The 14968-nt window shown below is 39.4% G+C and overlaps 1 protein-coding gene across 1 annotated transcript; it reads left to right on the top strand.

Moving 5' to 3' along the window:
* Positions 1-484: 484 nt before the first annotated feature.
* On the top strand, positions 485-14314 carry MMP7 (matrix metallopeptidase 7). The gene is given in 7 exon segments (XM_037841233.1): positions 485-529; positions 532-609; positions 3139-3365; positions 3449-3597; positions 4965-5093; positions 6598-6759; positions 12043-14314. Coding segments are annotated over 7 exon segments (969 nt in total). The 5' UTR covers positions 485-499; the 3' UTR covers positions 12237-14314.
* Positions 14315-14968: the final 654 nt, after the last annotated feature.

Raw genomic sequence — 14968 nt, 5'->3', positions numbered from 1 at the left:
TGGCTATGTTCTATGTCTTGACATGGTAGTTATTACAGTGTTTTATAATTATTTGATTACATGAGGTTTATGCACTTTTCTCACACTTCAATTTTTTTTAAAATGTAAGATATATGGTACAATAATGTTTTGCATGACATTCTAGAGAATTTAAAATTCTAAGGCATGCCTCTCCGAGGAGCAATTTGAATCCGGCAAATAAAATGTGTTTTCTCACTGATTCAATTTACGCAGCAAACAAGAAGAAAAAAAAAAAGTCCTTTGAAAGACAAATACATTGTGTGCTTCTGCCAATAAGGACACAATACTTCCTCGTTGTCATTAATGAAAAATAACGTTAACTTTAAGGTTCTGTGGACACTGAAATGAAAGAAAACACTCAAATGAGTCACCTATTTCCACATTCAGGACTGAGAAGCTATATAAATATCTCCAGCCTCTAGCAGAAAACGCTAAACCAATCATCAGTCTGAGAACAATCGTCTCTTGAACAGCAGCTATGCAGCTGGCAGTACTCTGGGCTGTGTGTTCTGCTGCCCTGGCGCCTGCACTACACTGCCACAGGAGGCAGTGGGCATGAGTGAGCAGCAGTGGAAAAGGCTCAGGTATGTCACAGCCCACCAGGGTCTCATCATCAGCCTGAGGAAGCAAGTTTGTCATTTATTTGGTCCTATGTTAATACTGCAATGAATTTTCTTTTTGGTAATTTTTCTGATTAAAAAGCAATACGTGCATTAATCAAGTAGCTGTTAAGAGCAGGTTTTAGAGTCTGCTCAACTGGGTTCAAGTGCCAGTTCTTTCCATTCCCTATGTAGATGAACTTGGGAATGTTACTGAAGTTCTCTGAGCTTTGGTTTTTAATTAGGAAGTTGGAGACAACAGGTTCAACCAAACGGGGGTATTGTAAAGCATTTAGTACAGCGCCAGAAACATTGTTCATACTCAATGAATTAAAGTTGTTATTGTTATTATAATAACATATATTACATATTGTTATAATAATATATACTATTATTTTAACTTGAGATTCTTTTCATAAAGAGCATACAGTGTTGCCTCTTTAGATGAGAGCTACTTATAATGAGAGAAATAAAGTCAAAAGGTATGGGTAGAACTTACAGCTCTCCCATTTACCAGCCCATCGTGATGGGCAAGGCATGGACTTCGGACTCAGTTTTCTCATGTGTCCAATGGGAATAATACCTCACGGGGAGTTTTATACCTCACAGGGTTATTCTAGTGAATAAACGAGGTGATAATAGAACTAGCAGGTATGTAACATTTACAGATGATATAGACTATATACATTATGCCATTTTAATCCTTAGCTCCATTCTGGGAAAAAGAAAAACCAAAGTTAAACTGATGCACGTACTTGTCAGTGGCAGAGATAGGCAAAAAGGACCAGCTCTTCTGGTTCAAAAATCATGTTCTTTCCAATCTACTACTCAATAAGCAGTATGACAAGTGTAAATAATTATTATTTGGTAAAAGAATGGGATGTTTACTCTTAAGCATTAGTTATAAATTTAAGTTTTAAGGACAAGAAAAGTCAAATTTATTTCACATTAACTTTGACTTTTAAAAAGTCCAAGTGATATATTAGATAGAACCATAGGAAATTACTGATATTTGACTTTTTTTAACCTTCAAAACAGCAACTGCATGTGGTTCAACCTAAAGCATTCTCCAGAATGAGCACCTTTGCAAAAGTTTTTGGTCCCTTTACTTAGCATACAAGTTGTCAACAAACTAGGAGAAAGGTTAGCTATGTTTAACCGAAAGCAGGAGAATGCATCTCAAGGATGCAGAGAGATTTTACCAGATGCTGTCTTTTTAAAGCCTGTGGCTCTGGTAGGGATGAAATGGATTATTTGGTTTTAAACAAGGAATGTACCTAATTGTCATGGATGAATAATAAATATTTGCTGTACTGAATGAAACGCAATCTTTGGCAACAGGAAGAGAGGGCACAATATTAAGAAGGTTGCGTACATAAAATATATACTATTGAGCAGTTCCAACACAAGTAACCATTACCATCTACTCCAAAAAAGACTACAAATTATTAAGCTAATGTTTAAATAACTTTAAAAATACTATCATGCATCATATAGCCCTATACATTTTTCTAATGAATGGGCTTTGGAATCAGAACACTTCAGTTCCATGCTGGCTCCTTCAGTTACCCACAGGATAAGCTTATGCAGATTACTTCACTTCTCTCAGCCTTGTTTCTTCATATACCAAATAGAAGTAACAATGCCATATCTACTTCATAGGATGGTTATGAGGTTTAAATGAGATAAGGAAATAAAGTTTCTACAATAGTACCAGGCACACAGTAAGTGCTCAAATAACATTTTGAGACCACTGCTGTTGTCATTTCATGCATTTAAAATTTTTTCATATTTAGGCTGTTGACCTCCCATCCTCACGTCCAGACACTAGGGACTTTTAGGAAATTCCCCCAGATGCAACTGAGCATGCAATGGGCCTGGGAGACCTACTTTATACTGTAATTCTCCAAAGTGGATTTTTCTAGGAATTTAATAGTGAAAGAGGACTGGACTGGGGATCAGGAAACATAATTTAATATGTGAACCTCGGCGAATCATTTAGTTGCTATGAGCTTCAGTTTCTTCACCGAGAGAATATGTATGTTAACTTAAATCACCTCTTAATATCCTTTCCCAGAACAAAATTGTATGATCCTCTGACTCCATCTGGGACCAGAGGTCAACAGGACCTTAGTTGGGGTTGTCTGTCTTCGGAACTCCCCACAGGTTCTATGGTTTCCAGGGAAGGTCTCAGATGTACCCTTTGAGGACACTCTTTGATTGGCTCTTACAAGCAAGTCTATATTTTATAAAGTGTAAAATTTGTTTTTACTCAAAACATTCAATGGGATAGAATAGAAACTGACGAACTCTTTTTTGCCCATGAAATGACAATGCTTCATTATCAATATTAAATTTTCTCCCCATTGATGCACATTTATTTTACTCAGTGACTATGTAACGATTCTGTCTTCAAACCACTATTAGAGCAAGAATCAGAGGCAAAAGTTGTGTAGACTTCTGAGATAAAAGAAGACAATAAACAATAACCATATGTCGATTACTCTCTCTTCAATAGGACTATCTGAAGAGATTTTATGCATTTGACTCAAAAACACGGGATGCCAAGAGTTTAGAAGGCAAACTCAAGGAGATGCAAAAGTTCTTTGGCTTGCCTATCACTGGAATACTAAACTTTCAGATCATAAAAATAATGCAGAAGCCCAGATGTGGAGTGCCAGATGTTGCAAAATACTCACTCTTCCCAGATGGTCCAAAATGGACTTCCAAAGAAGTCACCTACAGGTTAGTTTTGCTTTGGTTTGTTTTGACAAAAACAATAAAATCCTTTTCCTAAAAGTCAAACTTCGTTTTCCATTTGCTGTCAGGATCATATCATACACTCGAGACTTACCACGTATCAGAGTGGATCAATTAGTGACCAAGGCTTTAAACACGTGGAGCAAAGAGATTCCACTGCGCTTCAAGAGGGTTCGGTGGGGAGTTGCTGATATCATGATCGGCTTTGCCAGAGGAGGTAAGGCAGATTCTTTCAGGCAAAGCCTGTGTACTGTTTTATTTGTTGTTTGGTTATATCAGCACCCTTGTCTTTTCAGGACTTGAAAACTTTAATGATATGGTTTTTAGCAGTTACTACACTTTTTCTACTCTGTTAATTTAGAACTACTTTTTATAGCAGTGATTGGCAAACTACAGAGCTTGAGCCAAACCCAGCTCACTGCTTGTTTCTGTAAATAAAGTTTTACTGGAAAACAGCCACACTCTTTCATTTACCTATTGCCTGTGGCTGTTTTCTGGCAACAATGGCAGAGCTGAGTGATACTGACAGAGACGTCTGGCTCACAAAGCCTAAAGTACTTATTATCTGGCCCTTTACAGAAAACATTTGCGAACCCCTGCTTGGTAGCATGAATTATTACACACGTGCACACACACACACACACACACATACACACACATGGGACAATTTAAAATATATCTAACTAACATCAACATTAAACCAAGAGAAAGATTTATGGCTTCCAAAAGGCCTCAAATGGCTTCCAAGAGGTGGAACAGTCTATGGCCTATCACCAACTCCCTTCAAGTAGCAAGAAAGTTAAAATGGAGAACTTTCATATTAAAGGTCTTAAACAGATATAACCCTACATGTGCACTCCTTCTAATCACTAGTGTTTCATGATGCAAATTTACAGGAAAATGTTGCCCATTTTGAATTGCTGTGTACTGTGAATTTAGCTGAAATTTGAATGTTAGCCACAATATTGACAAAGAAAATGGTACAGAAAGCACTAATCATGGCACTACACTTGTCTCAAGAACTGGATAAACTGGATAAGGCCTGATCCCTGTTTGAAGATAAACAGCTCAGGATCATAAATAAAAGGACTATCAAATCCATTTTAAGAGGGCTAGAGCATAGCTCTCCAAGAGACTGTGTGCTCTATCCACAAATAATAAGTTAGATTTTTTAGAAAAGTTATAGTAAATGGTACACAAATTACTTGCTGAATGTAGTACTCACACTCATTCTAACCTCCCACTACCATTTGGCCAAGCAAAGTGATCAAATTGAACAAATGCTTTCATGTAATCATAAGTTAGAATGTGAATGTATTTAAAAGACCCATATCCACTAAAGCATTCAGTATATGGCAGTTATCAGTGACGAAGAGTGGTTTTGTGAAAGAAAAAGTGCCCGTGACAACTATGCCCAGGATAAAAACCCAAACTACCCTGTGTATACAACTGGCTGCTTGTAAGAACAATGCAGACTACTGGGACTGGGCTTCTCTTTCTAGCCTCAGTAATCATATAAACTGAAAAGATAAAACAACTAGAGATAAATTCAGTCACTAAAGCCATCACCCTATTTTCTTTCAGCTCATGGGGACTACTACCCATTTGATGGACCAGGAAACACACTGGCTCATGCCTTTGCCCCTGGGCCAGGCCTAGGAGGAGATGCTCACTTTGATGAGGATGAACGCTGGTCTGACGGTAGCAGTTTAGGTACAGTGTCTTGTGTCTCTTCTACTACAAATCCTTTTAAATACCTCAAACTTCTTATAATAACTTTAATTTTATAACTGTTTTAATTTATAATATTTATTGATCCTTTGCTAAGTGCCAACCACCATACTGTGTGCTTTAAATGCAGCATTTCACTTAGCAGACCCCTAATGCTACGTACACAGATGGAAGTTTCGGGCCATAGAGTTAAGCAACTTTGGGTCCAATTTGTTAAACCTCTATCAATAATTTGCTGTGCGTCCTTGGGCAAGCTATTTAACGTCTCTGAGCCTCTGTTTCCTCCTCTATGAAATGGGAATATAAATAGTTTCCACCTTGCAGGGTGGTTAGAATTAAATGAGATAATGCTTATATAATGTTTAGCATATTGTACATATTAATATGGAATTAATCTATGTGATATAATAATGGAATATACTGATAACTCAGTAAATTGCGGCTCTTTCTTTATATTTCCCCAAAATAATTTTTTAAATGGAAGAAAAGAGGAACAGAGACCATGATATTTAGAATTATATGCTTTCTTGACTTAGTCACTATTGTTCAGGTCAAAGAGAAACAACACCATGACTCAGCCCATCATATTCACCCCTTTATGAAGTAGATTATAGACACGTCAGAGAACTTATAAAGGAAGCATAAATAATTCTACATAGAGACAATTCTAAAAAAATGGCTACTAACTGACCTCTAAAGTGAAATCTGTACTTGAGTTTAGCAAAGGAAATTCTCCATAATTCAAGCAAAGTAGTGATGGAAAAATGAGATGCTGCCTTCCTCTCTTTTTCATTCTCCTTTCTTCCCACTCAAGGTAGGTTAAAGGCAGCTTTCTTCAGTCTAATATACCACAATTGGAGCAATGACCACTCCTTAAACTCACAGGCTCACAACTTTCCCTTATTCTCAAGGCTTTTATTTGAGTCTGAGGGAGAGAATAGAGTAAATGTAATACAATTTAATGAATCAAAAAACATTAAACAAACCCAGAATTGCCCAGAGATTCTTTCCTTCGGTTGCAGCTTTTTCAAAGTCAACTTTCTCCCTCCTGATATTTAAAGTCACTATCACTTATTGAATAGCCATTATTTTCCAAATATTTGGAAATTTTAATCATCATGACAAATCTGCAAGGTAGGGATGATTATTTTTGTTTAACAGATGAGGAACCAAGACTCAGCAACACCAGTTAATTTGTCCAGAGCTGCCCAGCTAGTAAGCAGCAGAAGCAGGTTTCAAATCCAGGTCTTAATGTTTCTAAAGCCTTGGCTTTGCACTAGAGAATACTACTGCCTGAGTCATTATGTAAGAAGGAAATAGACAGAAATACGTTAAATTTTTCAAAACCTCAGAAGTGGTGATGAGATTCAAGCACCACTATTCTGATTCTCCCTCTTAACCATCCCCTCCTCTCGAAGACCTAAAAACTCTGGAGGACTGAAAATTGGATGTTTATAGTTATTTTATGCCACTTCTTCTGTTGTAGGAGTTAACTTCCTGTATGTTGCAACTCATGAACTTGGCCATTCTTTGGGGCTGGAACATTCATCTGATCCTAATTCTGTGATGTATCCAACATACGGATATGATGACTCCCAGGATTTCAAACTTTCACAGGATGACATCAAAGCCATTCAGAAAATATATGGTAACATTTATGATTTCAAATAAGTGGGATCTCACATTATCTCCTGAGCATGGGCTTGGAAGACAAAGTCCGGGAAGTGGCTATTTATGTAGAAAAACACACTGTAACTTAAATCCAAAAGCCTACTGAGGGGAGAAATTTAGGATCTTATGTACTCAAAATTTAACCAGGCTACTTTATAATATGAGGATGCCAACATTATGTTTTCAGTAATACAGTATCATTTGGTAAGATTATGAAAATGATAATAACAAGGATTTTTCTAAGCTGCCACTCAGTCTTTTTAACTTTTAAGTTTTAAATAAATTCAAATGTGCAGGACAGTTGCAAAAATAATACAAAATCCATATAGAGAACACCAGCATATGTCTCCCCCACCTCATACCAAAACCACCAATATTAACATTTGTCGTCTGCTTTTCTGCCTTGCTCTGTTCAAATGCTTTAGGAGGGTATCCCCCTATAGGAGTGAACTAAAGGAAATAACACCTTCCTCCTTAGTTGCCCAATCCCAAGAATTTTATCCAACAAGACTAGAAGTGATCCTGTTTTTTCTGCTTGTGTGAATGTGTCGGGAAAGGAGTTAATCATGGACAGTGACTACTTAGAGTTGCTGGTCATGAAGCTTATGAATAGCTTTAGTATCCCATGTCCCAATCCACTCTTTTTGCTTTCATCAAGTTCCAAATTCAATTTAAAAAAAAATAAGCTGATTTATATTTGTCTAATCAATACAGTCAGAAATAGTCATGTGAGAAATTGGAATCAAAGGAGGATAAAACATCTGTCTCTGGATAAAGTTGAGAAAAGTAAGGTTCAGAAGCTAAGAAAATTGTCCAGGGTTGCAGAGCTACTGAATGCTTGAACAATGATTTCAAGTCAAGGCTGTGGGTTTTCATACTCTTTCTAGTATACCTCCATACCTGTCACTACTTAGTAAGTTTTAAAAGCAATCCTGAAAAGAGAATACAGAATGACATCTTTAAGTCTACAGATGTAATTAAGCTTTTCCAGCAAAATATCAGGATGATAAGAATATACAGCAGAAAGATTACTTAAGAGTCTTTGAATGATCAGAAGAGCAATAAAATTGCTTCCACTTAGTAAAGTTCTTAGGAGAAAATTATTCCTATACGATAATAGGTTTAAGCCATCAACTGAATCTTAGAATTTAGTATAAATCAGCATTTCCCAACTTTTGTTCCCCAGAATATCAGTCCCACAAAACAATCCTCAAAGAAGGGTGCTATGGAGAAATAAATTCAATACCTACTATATTTCAGATGCATAAGATATTAAAGATTACTGAATATACTTTTTTTTCACTCCATGTTTCTCTAAATTATAATCCTTTTTATGGAACACCCAGTAGGACCCCACAGAATAGCATTTCAGAGAACACATTTGGGAAAATGTCATATTACCTTAAAGATCTGATGCAATGAGCTGCTGCAGTCAGCACTTAATGTTGTAAAATACTTAATACTGTTAGTAAGGTTATCACAAACAAAACAAAATACTCTCATCCCCTTATGTAAAACCGTAGGACTCATGGAATACTCTACAGTGTTCTATAATTGTCTTAGAACCTTAAGGAAAATACAGGGGGACTAAAGAAAATTCTGAGACAGATTGATTAAATTTAACAGAAATAAGAGAGACTGGAATATTATTATATCCTTGAGTATTAGAACAAAGAGGTACCCCTATTCAAAGTCAGATAAATGAAAGTAGGATTTAATTATATAGCTTGTAAATCTAGGGAGCTCATTAATTCAAAAAGTAAAATGAGCAGAATATATAGATTCAAAAGAATGTGATTACACTTATGGATGCAATATGCCCAATATTCTTTTCAGAATGATAAAAATAACAACTAAAATATATCGAGTATTTACAGGGTACCAGGCATTTTGCATGAATTAACTCACTTAATCCAACAACTCAACGAGATGTTATTATCCCCTTTTTACATATGAGTAATCTAAAGCTAAAAGGGGTTACATGGCTAGTAATATGGTAGAGATAGAATACAAAGATACCTGGCCCACAGGGCCACACTCACAGCTACTATATAATATTGCCTTCTTAATCTTTAGTAGTTGTTCTTCAGAATCTTTTCCCCAAGTACAGAAAAATAGGTTGGGTGAATACAGATTGTACATACTATGCCATATTCTGTGTTTTGGCAGCCTTGGGATGGTTTCTGTGCGTTTTATATCATGCCAAATATTATTTTCTCTCTTAACAGGAAAGAGAAATAATTCAAGCACCTTTTTGAAAACTCTGGGGAGAACATCCGTTCATTTATCAGATTCTATGTCATTGTTCCCCAACCAGAGTTAAGGAACACTGTTCTTGCTCTCCATTTAGCACTTAACCTCATCCTTCTTTGCACTGTGGATGATTTTGCATGTCTCGGGGTACAGACTCCTTTATGGAACAACTGTGTTTTATTCACCTATGACCTTCTCAAGCAACTTGTACTTGGTAGACTTCAATAAATGTTAAACAAACAAATAAAATTTACATCCCAGGATAAAACAATTTATCTTTAGGAGCACTGTTTCTATTATAAGGCAAGACATTTTTTAAGCATTGGTATACAATGAACTCAAAGACTAAGAGAGAAAAAGAAAATCTCACCATATTATGTTGTGGTCTTCATCTGCAACTTGTCAAATCATCAGGTGGGGGAGAAGGGAGCTCTACCTTTTTATTGTTCATTGGTTCACTTACACTAAGGGCCACTTATCCTTTTGGCCCAAGTCCTCACTACAAATCTTTCAGGATACCCAAGTCTCCTGGGAAATCCAAATCTCCCAAAAGATGTCTGTGAATTCCTGGGAGATTACACTGGCATACTCAGTTCTGACTCCAAGTTCCTATCCCTGACCTCCTAATCTTACTGCATCTCACCTGCCCCAGATGCTCTCTGAGTTCCCTTTCCTGTATTCCATACCAATCCAGATACGGAGCTTACCCTCTTCATAATCTTCTCCAAATCAGTTCCACAAGGCTTTTGTGAGACTGCAGACTTGCTGAACGTTTGCATAAACAGCGGGGTTTTACACTGCACAAAGGCAATGAAACTGAACAAAATTAAAATTGGATAATATCCCTGTGGTGGATTGGAGCTATAGCCATGTACCCCAGAAAAACATGTTCTTAATCTTAATCCATCCCTGTGGGTGTAAACCAATTTTAAAAAGGAACTTTTGATGAGGTTACTTCAGTCAATGTGTGGCCCAACCTAATCAGGATGGGTCTTAATCCTATTAATGAAGACCTTTATAAACAGAGTAATTCAGACACGTACAGAGAAAGCCACAGGAAGAAGCCAAAAGTCAACAGAACCCAGAGAAGTCAAGAGAGGCCACCAAATGCCAAAGATTGCTGGCAGTCAGCCCCAGAATGCCACAGTCTTCTGGGAGAAAGCATTGCTTTGATGATACCTTGATTTTGGACTTCTCCTAGCCTCAAAACTGCAAGCCAATAAATTCCCATTGTTTAAGCCAACCCATTGCATGGTATCTGTTTTAGCAACCAAGAATCTAAAACAATCACCATCCTTCAAATCCTTTACCTACCCCAGCACCAGGAATTTCCCACTAGCCATCTACCTCTGCAGGCTCCAGCCTCTTGCTTCATCCTCAAGATTCCACTCATCTCTCCCTAATCTTCAGGTTCTAGACCCATTCCTTCTGACTTCTCCCAGAAACTTATTTCCCTGATTTCCTCGCAGCTTGAGCCTTTCCTTTCCATACCCAGAGACTCACCAATGTGTTAAACAAGGTTTAACCTGTTAACAACAAACAGCTGGCAGACTCTGTCTTTCCAGCCTTTCCTTTCTTTCTCCTCTGCAATCCCCATTTCCACACATGGTTTTCTCTATTAATTAAAGAATGTACAGTTGAAATTTACTTTCTTACTGATATAAATTATGCCTCACACAGATTCTAAAAACATGCACTTATTTTTTTATACTAAAAGAATAAAAATTTTTATTAAGCATTGTAAGTTGCATTCAATAGCCTTCAAATACACCACATCATAAACCATCTATGATCAATCAAACCCAACAGAGTTCATTCTTGCACAGTCCATGAGTTAGGGCAAAACTCCCTTCCACTTACAGGAAGATCCTACTTAGCTCTGGTGGGCAGAGACTGGGGAATTACACCTCCTTTCTGATCACTAATGTGTGATGAAGAGAGATGCACTTATTTTTAAAATTTTTATTATGATTTTTGCCACTGAACCATATCAATATCTCAAAAGTCTTTCAGAAGAACCACTGCAGTCAGCAGGAAGCCATTCCAAGGATAGATTAGATAGAAGAATCCACAATCTAGGCAACATATGAAGTATAATGAACAGGAATTCAAAGACCCTTTTAAAACCTAAGGGAATAAACCTATAATATCAGGATGAAAGGAAATCAGAAGTCAATGAATTCAAGTTCCACAATTTGTAGATGACAGAACAGACCTAGAGAGATTAAATTATTTATGTAAGGTTTAAAGTAAGCAAATACTGAACAGATTTAAAGCATATTTTTGTTCGTTTGCCTGTTTGTTTTTTGGTTTGGGCAGCAGGACGCAGTACTTGTCTTATAGCTAAAATGGACATCTATTGTTTTTGCCTGCCCAGTATACCATCACCCTACTTTTGGGGACAGAGAACTGCCTCTCCCCTTTGGGTACAATCTTGGTGGGGCATCACTTACAATACCACACACAGCCTGCACCAAGAGGTAAGTACAGGGCCCAAGCTTGGTCTAGCAGACACTCTCTTCTGAAAACATGACGTGCCGTAATTGCTTGGAGCACTCGCTGATGCCTGGCTCAGACAGGGCCAATCCAGAACCTTCTTCAGGGAATTTTGGAGTTCCATTCACTACTCATTCACCTAATATTTATTGAGTGTTTAACTTGTTCCAGGCCAACCTCCAGCTCTGGTCAAAACAAAGAAAGTTCCTGTGTACATCAACCCCACAAACTTACCATAATGAATAAATGAAGGCTTAAGGGCACTTCTGAGGAAAGACAGGAGAAGTATAGCGTTTCCACGAATCCCCGCAAGCCTCCTTCTGCAAAGCACTGAAGGGGTTTCCCACAGCACCGCCTCCGGCCCCGCTCCCCCGGGAGCGGAGGGCGGGAAGCGGATGGGGGTGAGGCGCTTCGCGGAGGTGGCCGTGTGTGCGGCGGCTAAGACGCCTGTACCCGGACGTGACGTAATGTGGGAGACCCACCTGGGTGCGTTCGTGTTTCCGCTTCACAGGTTTTTCAGGCTTCGTACCTGCTTTTATCTCTTGGGTGGAAAAAGAGGTGGAGGCGTGGAACCCAGAGGCCCAGGAGAGCCCAGCAACTGTCAGCAGAGGATCTAGAGATGGGAATGAGGAGAAAGAAGGGCTGAAGAAGAGTCTGAAGGAAAAGAGATGGAGCGTGAGAGAGGGTCTCTCCAGGAGCGTTTGATATGCACCACACCACCAGGCCCCAACAACCAAGCCGCCTGCCCTGGGCTCTGCCAGACTCAAAGGCAGAGCCCTTTCCAGCCTTGGCTCCAGGACACTCCAACCCACAGAGCGCTCTAACCTTGCCTGGACTCTGTCTTCAACTTCAGCTACCCTTCCCTCCTGGCCAACAACCAGCGGGTCCACTCCCGGAAGTGGCCCTTTCCCTGTGACCAGTGCCAGGCTCACGTCTCTCAGTGCAACTACCTGCTCCAGCATTAGTTCATCCCGACAGGTGAGAAGCCCTTCCGCCAGAGAGCTTCCCTAGCCATTCACAGGCAGGTTCACACAGGGGAGAAGCCCTACACATGCCCAGACTGCAAGAATCACTGCACTTACCCTACCTACTGGCCATCTACCAGCAAGAAGCCCTACAGCTGTCCAGACCGCAGCTTCCGTTTTGTCTGTACACCCTGCTGGCCATCCATAGGTGCACACAGAAGAGCAAGAAGTCCTACTCCTGTTCCGACCACGGCTTCTGCTTTATCTACTCATCTCTCCTCCTCAGTCACTGGCATATTCACTGCAATTCAGCCCTTCCCAGTGGATCCATTGCTCTGGCAGTGAGAGGGTGAATTCAGTGGCAGCAGCCTGCAGTAGGGCTTTCAGACCCAGTCCCTGTTTTGGGTGGCCAGGATCCCCCAGTTCATGTCTAGTACTTTCCAGATATATTTCAAGAGTGTGGCTGACAGTGCTCACATGAGATGATCAGAGTTTTCTCTGGAAAGGAAGAGGCAATGCTTAGGCTTGTTTGGGGGATGAGGAAAGGAAGTTTGTTTTAAGGAAAACAAAGTTGTGTTAGGAAACAAGCAGAGGTAACGGTGCAAACAGAAGGTCCGTGGCAAAGAGGCAGGAATCTGAAAGGCTTCCTAAGGGCTAGACCCATTTTCTGAAGCTCCTGCTCACAGAACTCCTTATTCCAAGTCCCACTTGGGATTGCTTCACCGCAGACCATACACCTAACTGGTGCCCAAAGAGGGCTTTTCTTTCTGGATTGATCTTTCCCTTAGAATGCTCTCCCTTCTAGTTTGTATCTCTCCTGCTTCTCAAGGGTGGGGCCACCCAGACTGAAAAGCCTACTAACAGAGCCCACACCTGCTCTGGTTCTCCTGGAATAGAATCTGTCCCCATTGGGGGAGGCTCCTCCCAGGATCCTGGCAGTAAAACACCACCCAGCAATAGGCAAGGAAACATGCATGGTGTTAATCGCTGTTGGCTGCAGGACAGTGGTCTCAGGTGGGGAACTCACCGGGCCCCACCTTCATTCTGTACCTAGAGGGCACAAGTATCAAACCTAAGGAACTTTAGGGTTGGGCCATCTCTTCACTGTATGTAGTGATGATTGCAGTGGTTTTTTTTTCTTGAGATATATGCATGTTCCCTGACTTTTATATCATTTGAGTAAAATAAGTATTCCAGGCCATTGTAGCTGGAAATATAATGCTGGAGACTTTCTTTTTTGTAAAAGGAGTAAATTATTTTTGATTAGAGTTGAAAACAAGGCAGTCTCTAATCATTACCATAACATTTGTACATATCAACCATTAAGAGAGGTCTTTCACTCATTTAGATCATCACAAGAACTACTACTGCAAATAGAAAGAAGAGAGCTTTATTAACAGTATAGCAATTAGCAAATTGGGCAACACCAAGCAAAAGCAGGTGTTCCACAGCATTCAGGGGGCATTGGGAATTTATAGTTAAAAAGGGAAATTGTGGTTGTCAGACAAATTCTGTTCTAGTGGCTTATTGGAACATCAAGGCAGCAGGAAACTTGTTCAGAGCTCACTGGTCAGAGCTTAGGTTTCTTTTTCTCATCCGATTTCTTGTAAGCTTTAAGTTTTGTTCTCCAAGCTGCACATGCTTGAAGTCTGGTTGCGTCCACACAGGGCGTCCATCTTGTGCACCTCCTTTGTTAGGAACCACTTTGTAACCCAGGGCCTGAAAGTCCATTTAGAGTTCCTTTCACAAGATCTGATAGCCCTTCTTTTTTTTCATTAATGGTAGCCCTACTTTGGGGGGGGGGGGGGCTTAATTTTTTTTTTTTTTTTAATTTTTGAACATTTTCATTACCAGACACACAAAAGTAATAAGAATAAAAAATTAAAGTGAAAAAGAACAATTAAAAAAGAGGGGAGTGTGATCCACATGGCTTTCCCAATCACATTGTCACCCCTCATAAGTGGTAGCCCTGCTTTTGAATTGGAGAGTGCTGAGTGAATAAACAAGGAGGTGGGTGGGACTAAACAGGTCTTAAGCTTGGATACCTACTCCAAGCCAGGAGTGGTGCTGGGTGCCTCGAATATCAAAATAATCCTTAATGGGAACTGGGTGTTTTTTCTCATTTACCACATAGCCTCTCCTGTGTTGGTAGACCTGGATTCCAATCTCAGCTCAATTCCTCACAAGCTATGTGGGCTTATGCATATTATTCAAGATTTCTGAGTATCAGTTGCCTCATTTGTAAAATGGAGCTAATGTAAGCCTCACAGGGTTGTCTGAGAAAAAAATGTGATAAGTAATAAAGGCACCTAGTATGTCTTTTTTAAAAATGGTTAACCATTATTTTTATTTTACTGGTACAGCTATGGGTACAGGTTAGAACTGGTTATTGGATTCACAAGATGCAATAAGCTCTAATCAAATACTGTCTTCACTCAGGTTTATAAAAAAATACAGGCCAGGTAATACAGC

The sequence above is a fragment of the Choloepus didactylus genome, chromosome 6 (genome assembly GCF_015220235.1).
Source record: "Choloepus didactylus isolate mChoDid1 chromosome 6, mChoDid1.pri, whole genome shotgun sequence".
Lineage (NCBI taxonomy): Eukaryota > Metazoa > Chordata > Mammalia > Pilosa > Megalonychidae > Choloepus > Choloepus didactylus.
Note: the sequence above shows the minus strand (reverse complement) of the source record. Positions and strands in the feature narration are given on the sequence as shown.